The sequence below is a fragment of the Balaenoptera borealis genome (genome assembly GCF_965194805.1).
Source record: "Balaenoptera borealis genome assembly, chromosome: 10".
NCBI classification, from domain to species: Eukaryota; Metazoa; Chordata; class Mammalia; order Artiodactyla; family Balaenopteridae; genus Balaenoptera; species Balaenoptera borealis.
The window spans coordinates 106,654,996-106,669,806 of record NC_138874.1 but is presented as its reverse complement, the minus strand read 5'-3'; the positions used below and the strand labels follow the sequence as shown (position 1 = coordinate 106,669,806).

Sequence of the window (14,811 nt, the reverse complement as noted above, 5' to 3'; positions counted from 1 at the left end):
AATGAAATAGAAATTAAAATAATTAAAATTAAAACATCATCTATAGGTATGTTGTCTACCACAGCTTGTCTGATTCAATGAGTTCAGACTTGACTACTTAGAAGAAGCATGTATGGTCTGTGGATTTTTTCATATAATTTTTCATCTCTTCTTTCCTCTTCCTGCTCACCTCTGAGCAATTTCATTTCTTTCTAACAATGCAAGAATTAGGATGAAAAGATGTAAAAATGGCAATAATAAGTTTGCTTTCTCTTAGGAAAAATGTATCTCTCATCATACAGATGATGTTTTAAGAGTTGACTAAAGAAAAAAGGACTATTGATATAAAATAAGATTGGGCTTCCCTGGTGGCGCAGTGGTTGGGAGTCTGCCTGCTAATGCAGGGGACACCGGTTCGAGCCCCGGCCTGGGAAGATCCCACATGCCGCGGAGCAGCTGGGCCCGTGAGCCACAACTACTGAGCGTGCGCGTCTGGAGCCTGTGCTCCGCAACAAGAGAGGCCACAATAGTGAGAGGCCCGCGCACCGCGATGAAGAGTGGCCCCCGCTTGCCACAACTGGAGAGAGCCCTCGCACAGAAACGAAGACCCAACACAGCCATAAATTAATTAATTAATTAATTAATTTAAAAAAAAAAAACCAACACATTAAAAAAAAAAATAAGATTTCAAGTAGATTTAAGGTAGTCATGCATTTATTCATTCAAAAATGTTGAACAACTGTAATGACATATTCTGTGGGAAAGGCGACATAAAGGTATTTAAAGCCATAATAAACAAAGACTAATTCTTAGTGACAAAATCTCTGTGCCACGACCTCCACCCCCATTTTAACTATTTTAGATAATTAGCTACATATTTATTTTGTAATTGTCTTTCTTGATTCTAATCAGAACATACACAATTTTGCATACATATATTTATTAGGGAGATATTTGTGAGGGGGAGGGAGTCGAGTGGTTGGGATGAGGTAATGTAATGGATAGGCTTTGGGGCTTAGGTACTTGGGCCTATAATGGGCATTGCACCCATTTCAACCTCCCTACTTGACCCCAGATTTTATTCTTGCGTCCCACTCTGAGTACCAGGAGTGGGCCTCATTTTCCAGGAATAAATCCATACCCTTTCCAGTAAATGGCTTTGGAATTCAGGCGTAAATGCCATGTAGATTGGTTCAGGAATGAGTCAATGTGACATTGGAAAAGAAGTATGCTGAGGACTTCTGTGAAAGAACTTGCTTGCTCACAATAGATGTCTACCAGAAGTCACGGGTCCTCTTCTTCTGGACATTGTTGTCCAAATATATGAGGTCTGGGGCTGTGGCAGCCATTTTGTTGGCAGCCTAAGGATGAAGCTTGCAAAAGAGGAGATCAGGTCAAATAACAAGGCAGAGAACAGAGCTGGAGACCTGACTGAACCACGCCTCACCTTTGCCCTTCCTAGACCCTGTCAGTATGTTAGCCAATGAATAGCCTTGACTTTTAAGCAATATTTTAGTTGAGATTTCTGTTTCTGGAAGCCAAAATAAATATTTTAATGTACAGAATCCCAATTTATAAATTCTTTTTTATTTTTTTTAATTTTATTTATTTATTTATTTATGGTTGTGTTGTGTCTTCGTTTCTGTGTGAGGGCTTTCTCTAGTTGTGGCAAGCGGGGACCACTCTTCATCGCGGTGTGCTGGCCTCTCACTATCGCGGCCTCTCTTGTTGCGGAGCACAGGCTCCAGACGCGCAGGCTCAGTAACTGTGGCTCACGGGCCCAGCTGCTCCGCGGGATGTGGGATCTTCCCAGACCAGGGCTCGAACCCGTGTCCCCTGCATTGGCAGGCAGATTCTCAACCACTGCGCCACCAGGGAAGCCCAATTTATACATTCTTAATATTGTTTTTATTTTTTAAACTTTAAGGTTAAGAATGTTTTTCTGATTATAAAAATAATATGTGCTCACTGTAGAGAATATAGAAAAGATCAAAAGATACGAAGAGGATACAAACCATCTATAAGCCTATTAGCCCTAGATAATTGCTATTGATGTTTTGAATTAGTCTTCTCTTTACATAAACAAACTTACATATATATTTTACATATATATGTATTCTGCTAAATATAGATTTTTTTATAATGGTGTGTTTAACCAATTACAGTTTAAATAAATGTCTTATATAGATTATTTTGGCAGTATACATGTAAAGGGTTCAGTGTTCACCAGTATGCTGGGTAAAACCCCCTGGAGTAGGGCCTTACTAGATGGAAGTTATATTGCTGTGATAGTACCAATCCCTTCAGTTCTAAATGTCTTCTAGTTTCCATCATGATTTTCTGACCCATATGTTGACTGGAAGACTAGAAATACTAGCTGTCTGTTGGTTATTGATTTCTAACTTAACTACACAGTGGGCAGAGAATGTGGTTGCTATGATACCAGTCCTTAGACATGTTGAGAAACTTGCTTTATGACCCAGTATGTTCAATTTTTGTAATGTTTCACATATTCTTGAAAGGAAAGTATATTTTGCAGTTGTTGAGTACTCATTAAATCAAGCTTGGTAATCGTGTTGTTCAAATCCTCTAGTCCCTTAAAGATCTTCTGGTCCCTTTGATCTGTGTGTTAGTTTCCTGTGGCTGCTGTTAACAAATTAGCACAAATGGGTGGGTTTAAACAACAGAAAGGTATTCTCTCCCAGTTCCAGAAGCTAGAAGTCTGAAATCAAGGCACTGGCAGGGCTGCCTTCCCTCTGAAGACTCTAGGGGAGAATTCATTCTTTTCCTCCTCTGGCTTTGGGTGGCTGTAAGCATGTGGTGTGAGTGTAGTTGCATCACTCCAACCTCTGCCTCTGTGGTCACACTGCCTTCTTCTCTTCTGTTTCTGGCTCAGATCTCCTCCTCCTTTCTCTAAAGAGGACACTTGTCATTGGTTTTATGTTCCGCCTGGATAATCCAGGAAGCTATCCTCATCGCAAGATCTTTAATTACATCTACAAAGACCTTATTTTCAAATAAAGTAACACATAGGTTCCAGGGATTAAGACACTGGAGATATCTTTTTTGGGAGCTACTATTCAACCCACTGCAATCTGATACAGAGATATGTAAAAATCACCTACTCTGATGATAGATTTCTCTTTCTTCTTCTACTTCCGTCAACTTTTGCTTCATATATTTTGTGACCATATTATTAGAGACACATTTATGACTCTCATATCTTGTGTATTGAGTGTTATCTAGTCACACCCACCCACCCACCTCAGAAGTCTATTGATGACAAACTGTCAGCAGTTGTTTGTCTGAAAAAGACTATAATTTGTCTTTCCTCTTACATTCTTTACTTGCAGGGCATAGACTTCTAAGGTTACCTTTTTTTCCTCCTCAGCATTTCACTCAGGTGTCTTTTACTTGAAAAAAATTTATTTACATATTCCTAAAATGTCCCAGGGCCAGAAAATTAGTACGGTTCCAAGCCCAGAGAATCAAAACCGTGTGCTGATTCAAAAAATATATGCCATTAATTAATATGAGGGAGCGTTGTCTGAAATTAAATCATTCTAAGTGATTGGTCAAAACATTTCATTTAGTGCAGAATATATTGGGAAAAAATGTGTAGAGAAGATGAAACAAATGTGGACACTGAAGTATATCAGAGACAATTTCTCAGTGACTGAAGTGATTCTTCACTTCACACTAATTGCATATCTGTGGAAATAAAGATTCATTATTCTCATATAATATACTGCTATTGCAGAGGAATCAAATAAATTATAATAGAGTTACATAATCTTTCTTCCTTGCCCCTCAAGACTCTCATACATAATCTCAAATTTGTAGTTAGATTTGTGAAACAGCATACAGAGACAGGCATTTTTTTTTTTAAACATCTTTATTGGAGTATAATTGCTTTACAATGGTGTGTTAGTTTCTGATGTATAACAAAGTGAATCAGCTATACATATACATATATCCCCATATCTCTTCCCTCTTGCATCTCCCTCCCTCCCACCCTCCCTATCCCACCCCTCTAGGTGGTCACAAAGCACCGAGCTGATCTCCCTGTGCTATGCGGCTGCTTCCCACTAGCTATCTATTTTACATTTGGTAGTGTATATATGTCCATAACACTCTCTCACCCTGTCACATCTCACCCCTCCCCCTCCCCACATCCTCAAGTCCATTCTCTAGTAGGTCTGTGTCTTTATTCCCGTCTTGCCACTAGGTTCTTCATGACCTTTTTTTTCCCCCTTAGATTCCATATATATGTGTTAGCATACTGTATTTGTTTTTCTCTGACTTACTTCACTCTGTATGACAGACTCTAACTCCATCCACCTCACTACAAATACCTCCATTTTGTTTCTTTTTATGGCTGAGTAATATTCCATTGTATATATGTGCCACATCTTCTTTATCCATTCATCCGATGATGGACACTTAGGTTGCTTCCATGTCCTGGCTATTGTAAATAGAGCTGCAATGAACATTTTGGTACATGACTCTTTTTGAATTATGGTTTTCTCAGGGTATATGCCCAGTAGTGGGACTGCTGGGTCGTATGGTAGTTCTATTTGTAGTTTTTTAAGGAACCTCCATACTGTTCTCCATAGTGGCTGTATCAATTTACGTTCCCACCAACAGTGCAAGAGTGTTCCCTTTTCTCCACACCCTCTCCAGCATTTATTGTTTCTAGATTTTTTGATGATGGCCATTCTGACCGGTGTGAGATGATACCTCAATGTAGTTTTGATTTGCATTTCTCTAATGATTAATGATGTTGAGAATTCTTTTATGTGTCTATTGGCCATCTGTGTATCTTCTTTGGAGAAATGTCTGTTTAGGTCTTCTGCCCATTATTGGATTGGGTTGTTTGTTTTTTTGTTATTGAGCTGCATGAGCTGCTTGTAAATCTTGGAGATTAATCCTTTGTCAGTTGCTTCATTTGCAAATATTTTCTCCCATTCTGAGGGTTGTCTTTTGGTCTTGTTTATGGTTTCCTTTGCTGTGCAAAAGCTTTTAAGTTTCATTAGGTCCCATTTGTTTATTTGTGTTTTTATTTCCATTTATCTAGGGGCTGGGTCAAAAAGGATCTTGCTGTGATTTATGTCATAGAGTGTTCTGCCTATGTTTTCCTCTAAGAGTTTGATAGTGTCTGGCCTTACACTTAGGTCTTTAATCCATTTTGAGTTTATTTTTGTGTATGGTGTCAGGGAGTGTTCTAATTTAATACTTTTACATGTAGCAGACAGGCATTTTTAAGTTTAAAATTTCTGGCCTCAGTGTCCGGAGGAGTTAAGGAACTTTTAAAAAGTTCTTGAATAGCTCAAACACATTTATTTTTTTAAGCCACTCTGCTGTCTCGGTTGTTATCCTCGATTTTGAGGGTTTGGGTCGTGTGGGCTGAGGCTCAAGAGCAATCCTGCCAAGGGCCGCCCTGGGCAGTCCCACCCGTTTATAATGTGCGACGCGGAGCTTCTACTGGCCCCCTAGCTCCGTGGTCAAGCAAAAGCTGGGGCTGCAAGGCCCTCTGCAGTGCGAAACCCTGTAAATCGGACGAGCGGAAGAAAAACACCGCCGAGACAGGGAGCCTGGAGCACACCGACCGAGGGCCAGGCTTTGAGCGCGTCTTCATTCCCCGGCTCATCTCCCCGTAGTCCTGGTAACCAAACTCTGAATGCGCGTGCGCAGCCAAACTCCCTTATCACGTGAGGCCGGGCCGGGGGCGGGGCCGACGAATGCTCCTCAGGACTAGTTGCCCAGTTCCTCTCTGCATGGGACCAGCCGAGGCGGGGCGAACCTCCACTGTACTGCGTTGGGGTGGCTCACAGCTCCCGCCCCTTTTCGCTTAGCTTTCTCGCGGCTGGTTCCTCGCACCACGTGCCCTCCTGGCCGCTCCCCCAGCTGCCCTTTCCAACTGCCTGTTGGAAGCTGCTGTAAAATGTCGTGAGGGGCGGTGCTGCTTTACGGCTGCCTCTCCCAGACTGGAGCCCGGGAGCGCCCACCGCCGTCAGCCCTGTCTCTACAAGTCGGCCCGGCGGAGATTGAGAGACCCGGCGCGCCGCTGCCCTCTCCGTCGCGCCCGTTCCGGCCTTCGGCGATGTGAGCTCGAGGAGGCTGCGGTGCCCCCCGGCCCGGGGTTGAGACGGGCGGCAGGTGCCTGTGAGGCGGGCGGGTGCTGGGGGCCTGCAGGATGGAGGAAAGCATGGAAGAGGAGGAGGGGAGCAGCTACGAGGCGATGATGGACGACCAGAACCACAACAACTGGGAGGCCGCCGTGGACGGCTTCCGGCAGCCCCCCCCACCCCCTCCGCCCCCCTCTTCGATCCCAGCCCCTGCCCGAGAGCCTCCGGGGGGTCAGCTGCTGGCGATGCCTGCGGTCTCCGTGGACAGGAAGGGCCCCAAGGAGGGGCTCCCGATGGGGCCGCCGCCACCGCCGGAGCCGAATGGGGTGATCATGATGTTGAAGAGCTGCGACGCGGCTGCCGCCGTGGCCAAGGCGGCCCCCGCCGCCACCCCCACCTCCAGCATCAACATCAACACCTCCACCTCCAAGTTCTGTGAGTGCAGCCTTTCGTCAGAAGCCTTGGCTTTTCTCCTCCCCACCCGGACGCCGAATCCTTCCCTCTCGGCCGTCCCGCTTCCTTTGTTTCAGGCCTGGGTCTCTCCTCCCCTCCCCGCCTCCCTCCCCCCCGCGTTCGGTGTCCGCGGCTGGCGCCGGAGCGGCCCTGGCTTCTTGTATTACCTGGCCTGAAAGAGCAGCCTGGTTACGCACACAGCCCCAAGTTCTCCTACAAACGCGATTCGTATCACGACTGGCTATCTCTCAGCATCAGGAAGCTCTTTTCTTCTCCGTTCCCCCTTAAGTTTCACCTCAAACGTGAAGGGAAAATAAGGCTGTCCGAGTTTCGTTAGGGAGAAGCCTTCAGTGTTTTTTTTTTTGCAACCAGGGGAAAAAGAAATCTGGCCACTTGTGTTTCTGTGCTTTTAGCCAGTCTGCGTTAAACAAGTCAGGAATTAGAAAGTTGACCTATATCTACACTTCGTTCTTTCCCTTCTCCAGTGCACGCCTTCTGCATCCCGGTAGGGAAATGTATGAGTTGCTTCTTGAGTAACAGCAGCGCAGTGGGAGCTGCGACATCCGTTTTGAAGCTAATAATGTATAAAATTACTTTTTCAAAGCCTACACTCATAAGAATAAGCCATTCGTTATGTGTCCAATTCTAAGCTTCTGTTCAATGTTGAACTTTTATGTTAGTGATCTGCCTTAACGCTCAACTGCAGGCAGAAAGATTTAAGACCAAAATCTGTTTTGTAACCGAAACTATCTCCAACCAAGGATGTATGCTGCCACAGCTAGGAAGAAAAGTGCGTTTGCTTTAAGTGGTGTTTTTGGGGGCTGGTGATGGTGGAAATTGACCGTCACAGCCAGAGTTTTCTCTCCTATTAATAACTGCAAGTTTTGAATGGCATCTGGTAAAGCAACTGGAGATTTCATTTCTAGTTGCTAATTTTATCAAGCTGTACCAGTAATTGTGCAATTAGCTGTGCAGAGAAAATATCTGCCTTGGTTCAGATGTATAGTCATAGCTTTACACATTTTTTTTTTTTTTTTTGGAACAAGCGCATATTTGCCTTCAAGATACTGCTTTAGTCAGAGACGTTCATATGTAGGTATGGTTGGTAAGATTTGTCTCCGATTTTTTCCGTATTATGTGTGAAAATAATGTTTATATTGTATAGTTTGTGTGTTGAAGTCTATGTAGTGAAACCAGACCTGGGACACAGTGGCAGGGTGACTTATCTAAATGCTGAAGGAAGCTTGCTTTAGTGTTTCAACCAAGTTCATTTTAAGAGTTCAGAAAACAGCATACAGCTAAGAGCAAAAATTAGTGAAATTAGGAACAAAAGAAAGATTTGCCAAACCAAAAGATTGTTTTTTGAAATTAATAAGCTAAACGGACCTCCGATTTTTTAAATGCAAATACAATAAGTGATAAATGGGAAAAAGGTACAAACATGAGGTGTTTAAAAGAAGAGTTTTATGAATTGCTATGGGTTTATAAATTTGAAAGCCTAGAGGAAATGTGTAAATTCTTAGAAAACTACAAACTATGAAAGTTGGTAACAGAAGAAGTAGATAGCTTGAGCTGACTAATAAATATTTTTTTTAATTTATTTTATTTTATTTATTTTTATTTTTGGCTGCGTTTTGGGTCTTTGTTGCTGCGTGTGGGCTTTTCTCTATTTGTGGCGAGCGGGGGCTACTCTTCGATGCGGTGCGTGGGCTTCTCATTGCGGTGGATTCTCTTGTTGCGGAGCTCAGTCTCTAGGCGTGCGGGCTTCAGTACTTGTGGCACACGGGCTCAGTAGTTGTGCCTCGCGGGCTCTAGAGCTCAGGCTCAGTTGTTGTGGCGCATGGGCTTAGTTGCTCCGCGGCATGTGGGATCTTCGCGGACCAGGGTTCGAACCTGTGTCCCCTGCATTGGCAGGCGGATTCTTAGCCACTGCACCACCAGGGAAGCCCGAGCTGACTAATAAATATTTAAAAACTGAAATAGTAAAACGTCCCCTTTCAAAAACTCTGGATGAAGATAATCTTATAATTGAGGTGCAATGAGCTTCTAAATAACAATTCCTTTTTAAAAGTTGTTCTGGGAAATAGGAAAAAGAGAGAGAGAGAGATGCCAAGCTCATTTTATGAAGTTAGTGAAATCTTGATTCCAAAACTAGGTAAAGTTAATATGAGAAAGTTATACATCTGTTTTCCGTTATTAGCATAAATGTAAAAATCCTACACAAAATACTAGCTCTTCAAACCCAACAATGTGTTAGAAGAATCTTGATCCGTAGAGTTTGTTTTAGGAATGTAAGTGTGGTTCAACATCTATTTATCTGTTAATGGAATTTATCTTATTAATAGACTAAAGGAGAGTATGTGGGTTCATCATTCTCTCTACTTTTGTATATGTACTTGAAAATTCCCATATTAAAAAGTTAAAAAAAAAATAGACTAAAGGAGAGAAGTCATCATTATTTCGATACCATAAAATTATTTGATAAGATCCAGCACCCATATATGATAAAAACTCTTGGCAAGCTTGGAGCGCAGGATAACTAAATGATGGTCATTACCAAAAACCTACAGCAAATAATAATACTTAACAGAGAAATTTTAGATACATGTACTTCAAGATCAGTAACAAGGGACTTCCCTGGTGGTCCAGTGGTTAAGACTCAGCGCTTCCACTGCAGTGGGCACGGGTTCAAACCCTGCTTGTGGAACTAATCCTGCATGTGGCACAGCAAAAAAATAAATAAAAAGATCAGTAACAAGATAAGGATGCCCTCTGTCATTGTTACTGTTTAACATGGTAAGAAAGGTCCTGACGAACACTACAGGGGGAAAAATTAAAAGTATAAGGATAAGAAGGGAAGCAATAAAACTCATTATTTGCAGATAATATCACTTATCTAGAAGAACCATTAGAATCAAGAGAAGCTATTAGAACTAGTAAGAGCTTAGCAGGGTTACTGGACTTAAGATCACCCTACAAAAGTTAGCAGCATTTACTACACTAGCAATAACCAATTAGTAAAGGTAATCAAAAGTAAATATTGTAGGGCTTCCCTGGTGGCACAGTGGTTAAGAATCCGCCTGCCAATGCAGGGGACACGGGTTCGAGCCCTGGTCTGGGGAGATCCCACATGCTGTGGAGCAACTAAGCCCATGCACCACAACTACTGAGCCTACGCTCTAGAGCCCACGAGCCACTACTACTGAGCCCACGCGCTGCAAATTACTGAAGCCCGCACGCCTAGAGCCTGTGCTCCACAACAAGAGAAGCCACCGCAATGAGAAGCCCACGCACCGCAAGGAAGAGTAGCCCCCGCTCACTGCAACTAGAGAAAGCCTGCGCGCTGCAACAAAGACCCAACACAGCCAAAAATAAATAAATAAAATAAATAAATTTTTTTTAAAAAAGTAAATATTGTATACAATAATAGCAAGAAAACTATAGTCTCTAGGAATTACCCTAAGTACATAAGATCTTTAAGGAGAGAACTTTAATAAGGAGCTAGAAGAGGACCTAAATAAATGGGAAAACTTTCCATGCTCTTGGGATTAGATTACTTATTGTTGTAAGGAAGTCACTTTTCTCCATTTTAATCTATAAATTTGATTAAACTGCCATCAAAATTCCAGTTGGTTTGTCTGACAAACTCAATAACCTGATCTAAAATTTATATGGCAGGTGGGATAAAGTCTGTGAATAGCTAAATCAGTCTTAAAGATCTGCTTTCGTGGGGGCTTGCCTTACCAGAGGTTAAGATACTGTTTCAAAACTATAGTAATAAAAACTAGTATAAGTGCAAGAACATAAAAAATACACTGGGGGAACAAATTGGAGAGCAGAGACTTACCTATATGTTCAGGAAGTTAAGATAAAGGTAGTATCATAAATCATCAGAGAAAGGAGTCATGTTGCTAGGAAGAGTGGCTCACTTTATGGAGAAAAACCTAACACCACAGATGGGATGAACTATGGATAATTAAAGATCTAAATGTGAAAGGAAAAGTTATAAAATTAATAGAAGACAATGTTGAAGAAGCTCTCTCCCTAGGGAAAGCTTTATCTCCTAAAACTTATAAAGGTGAAAAGGTAATGACTTTGATTATATAAAAATTAAAGGTTTTCATTCAGTGACAGACAGATGATAGAATTAGGGAAGATATTTGCAGTGCCCAAAATTGCCAAGGGATTTAGCCTTGAATTTATTCAGCTTTTGTTTGTCCCCAAAAGCATTTTACCTTCATTTTCTTAGGATATTTTTGCTGGATATAGAATTCTAGATTGATAATCTTGTTTTGTTTTTGTTTTTCCTTTCAATACTTTAAAGATGTCTTTCCGTTGTCTTCTGGCCTGCATTATTTCTTTTAATAAATGTCTGAATATTCTTATCTTTGTTCCTCTCTAGTAATGTGTCCTTTTTTTCTGGCTGCTTTTAAGATTTTCACTTTATCTTTCACTAAATCAAATTTAATTTGATTGTGATATTCCTTGTGGTAGAGTTTTCTTTAGGTTTATTCTTGTTAGTGTTCTTTGAGCTTCTTGGATCTGTGGGGTTCTAGAATTTGTCAAATCTGGAACATTATCATTCATTTTATATTTTTTCAGAATTACTGCCCCATGCCCCTCAGTTGCATATATGTTACGCCACTTGTTATTGTACACTAAATCACTGAGGCTCTGTTCATTATCTTTTTCAGCTTTTTCACCCCCCTCTGCTTCAGTTCAGATAGTTTCTATCGCTGTGTTGTCTCTGGTGTCTAATCTGTTGTTAATTCACTCTTAATCAGCAAGAGTTCCAACTGTTTTTAACATAGACTGTCATTGAGTCCGGGTTTCAGTCAGTTAACTGAGCAAATTGTTATAACCATATCTAGTTTCTTGAGATACTGCAGTGAATAAAGAATCTTCAGTAAGTGTATTCCTTTTGATAACTTAAGTCTTACCTAAAGTTATGTTTCAGTCTTTAGAATTCTTAAAGTCTTCCGAAAGTCCACAGTGGTGTACCTCAGAGATATTATGGGTTCTGTTCTAGACCACCACAGTAAAGTGAATATCACAATAAAGTGAATCACACAAATTTTTTCATTTCCCAGTGCATATAAAAGTTATGTTTACAGTATAGTGTAGTCTGTTAAGTGTGCAATAGCATTATGCCTAAGAAAAAAATTGAACATATCTTAATTGAAAAACACTTTATTGCTAAAAAATGCTAAATATCATCTGAGCCTTTAGCAAATCATTATCTTTTCGCTGGTAGAGGGTTTGAAATATTGCGAGAATTACCAAAATGTGACAGAGATGCAAAGTGAGCAAATGCTGTTGGAAAAATGGCACCGATAGACTTGCTAGACTCAGAGTTGCCACAAAACTTCAATTTGTAAAAAGCGCAGTATCTGCAAAGTACAATAAAACGAGGTATGCCTGTAGTTCTTTTGGAATGAAGGCTGGCTCCTGTTTGTTTAGATTTGGTGCTTCTCCCCCTGGGAAATTTGATTTATAATAGTTGGAGGTTTAGAGGCGGTGAGAGCTGCTTGGAGGTAAGGCATGAGGAGAATCTGCATTCCCTTGGAAGGCTGCAGGTAATATTACAGCAGGGGAGCAGGGGCTTCAGTCAAGGAAAGATTAGCCTCATTTTGGGTGGGAAGGGTGCTTCTCAGGTATGGAAGGCTCAGTGAGTTTTGTGAGGTCAGGTTTCTCAGATTGATCAAACTCCACCAAACTGACCCCATTTCAGGCCTCAGGGTCTTATCATTTCACAATCAGTGCCCAAACTTTTACTTAAGAGATCTGTCTAGGCTTTGAGTTATTTTTATATGGTAATTCTGTAACTTGCAGAATCACTGTTTGATTTTTGGCTATATCAACCCTGTGCCTGTAAGAATTAAGAGGTTCTTTTATGCATTCATGGATGCTCTTTGGTCCTTTGTTTATTGAGTTAATCATTTTCTTAAAGCTTTCACCTGTCCTCAGAATCAGCCCACTCCACAGTCCTTGTCTTTCTTGTTTCCATCATAATGCACTTAGCAGTCTGCCATGTTGTTTTCTTCGAGAAGAACTTTATTCCAGGTATCTACAGGTGATAAGTAATTCTTTGCTGCTACATGCCATGTGCTATTAGTATTATGTTATCTAATGGTGGCAACGTCATCATTGCCTTTAAATCCAACTAGATTGGAAAACCAAAGCCAGGTTCCTAGCTTTCAAGAGTCTGTGTCCTGTAACCACTCTGGTACCAAATACTTTATCAGTCGCAGTTCAGCGCAAGAAAACACTCTAGATATCTAAAGCAACAGGAGATTTAATAGCAGAAATTGGGTCCATTGTAAATTGTTGGAAAGGTCAGAGGTATGAAGTCAGCGAGGCTGCCCGACTAAAGCTGCATTCCAGAGGGCAGGCTGCTGCTGCCACTACCGCCTTTCTTACATCGTCACACTTGCCTCCCTCATCCTTGAAGTTGGTGACCAGACACTGGAACTTGGAGTTCGGCTGCCACGAATTCTGACGTCTCTAACCTTACTTGCCAGAACCACCAGCAGCAATGATCTGTCCTTTGCCTCCCTTTGGCCTTGCAAATCGCATTCAAATGTATCTCATTGATGGAATGTAATTTGGGAAGTAATTATTTAGTTTAGTTTTTCATTGCACATTAGTCAGCTTGATAATTACCCCCAAATTTCAGGAGCTTATGGACCAACAAAGGCTTATTTCTTGCTCATGTTATGTTAGTGGCTGACAGTTGGTTGTGGCTTTTCACATGTCATCTCATTCTGAAGCGCAGCTCTTTTCTGGGTCCTGTCACTCTTGGCAGAGACAAAGAGAAGAGAGTGGACAGCAACACACAATGGCTTTTAAAGCCTCTGCTCAGATGTAGCATATGTCACATCTGTTTACATTCCAGATATATTAAACAAGCTAGAATGGTTCCCTGTCTGAACGTGTTGGGGCAGGTGGGACTGGAGCGTGAGGATAAAAGGCACTGAATGGCTGGATGGAAGGAGGGAGGGGGGTGGGTGGGATCTTCCCTTGACTGATGGTACTGTGCCATGATCTCAGGATAATTATGAATCCAGTGCACCAAAAGCTTCTCCAGATGAATAAAAGCTTCACAGTATTTTTTAACTGAACTCAATGAAATTATTCTTTTTTTTAAATTAATGACTCAGAAGTATGTTAAAATTGACTTTTGAATTTAGTGAAAGTGTTAACTGATTTTAGTAAATCCTAAATAAAGCTGCTCTACTTGATCAGGTCCTATCTGCCAGTTTCCAGATTGGTTGATTCTTTTACAAGTGGATCAGTTAATGTATTCAGGCCTTAAAATATGCACTGTTCGCAGCATCCGCGGTGGTTATTTGGTATCTTGCCTTCCAGCTTAGTGGGGTTGTGCTGCAGCAAGCATCACTATGGTATCGATCGATTGTCCAAATTTCAGGATCTCATTGGGGATCTTATCTTGCCGTTTTTTGACATGAATTGCACAAAGTGACGGTGATGAAACTGTAAGAGAAAGCCATTGTAATGTTTATGTAAGGCCCAGTCCCAAATCCCTAAAGAAAATGAATGCTGTTTACTTTCTCTTTAAACTGTAACTCTGTAAGCCGCAGACCATATATAATCACGTTGTGAACTGTTAAATGCTATATAAAAAATGATTGTGGATATTCTTTTATAATATGCCTTGGCAGAGCAAACTGGCCTTCCATTTTTCTTCCTACTTTTGTAGTTGTTTGGCTATTAACCTCTGTAGTTAAGAGTATAGATAAGTAATTTGTAGTTGCAGGTGTGCTGACTAGAATGGCATTTTATCCAAACAGATACTTAGGTATCGTCTTCTGTATGCCGAGGTAATATTTTAGCCTCTGGTGATGAATGAGACAGAGTTTAGTGTGGTGGTTGATGGACAGATGATTGTGATACATTATAATTAAATGCTGTGGTAAAGTTATGTATGTACATGGTAGCATAGAGGGAAAAAGAATCTTTGAAAATGAATAAAAGTTTGTTAGGAGGACTGAGGTGGCAGGGTTGGACTTGAAGAGACTTCCTTTGCAGAGGGAGAAGCCTGTGTGGAAGACCCAGAGTTGAAATTATTGTAGGAACATAGGGTGTGAGGAGGGAGTGGCACAAATTAAACCTAGATCGATAGAAAGGTCTAGATGCGAAGGGCATGCCAGGTTAGAGGTGGGATTTTCTTCTGCAGGAATAGGGGCCACTGAAGTAAATTAAGGGAGTCAACTTGGTAAAATTTGTCTTA

At 41.4% G+C, this 14,811-nt stretch overlaps 1 protein-coding gene across 3 annotated transcripts in view; it reads left to right on the top strand.

The window, feature by feature from the left end:
* Nucleotides 1-4,867: 4,867 nt before the first annotated feature.
* Nucleotides 4,868-14,811, top strand: part of CACUL1 (CDK2 associated cullin domain 1) — a 65,871-nt gene continuing 55,927 nt past the window's right edge. The window contains exon 1 of one of the 3 annotated variants that reach the window (XM_082407019.1): nucleotides 4,868-6,542. In XM_082407019.1, coding sequence (XP_082263145.1) covers nucleotides 6,176-6,542 — 367 coding nt within the window. In that variant the 5' untranslated portion in view covers nucleotides 4,868-6,175. The remainder of the gene's footprint in view (nucleotides 6,543-14,811) is intronic. The other 2 variants (XM_082407020.1, XM_082407018.1) reach the window with 2 other exon arrangements.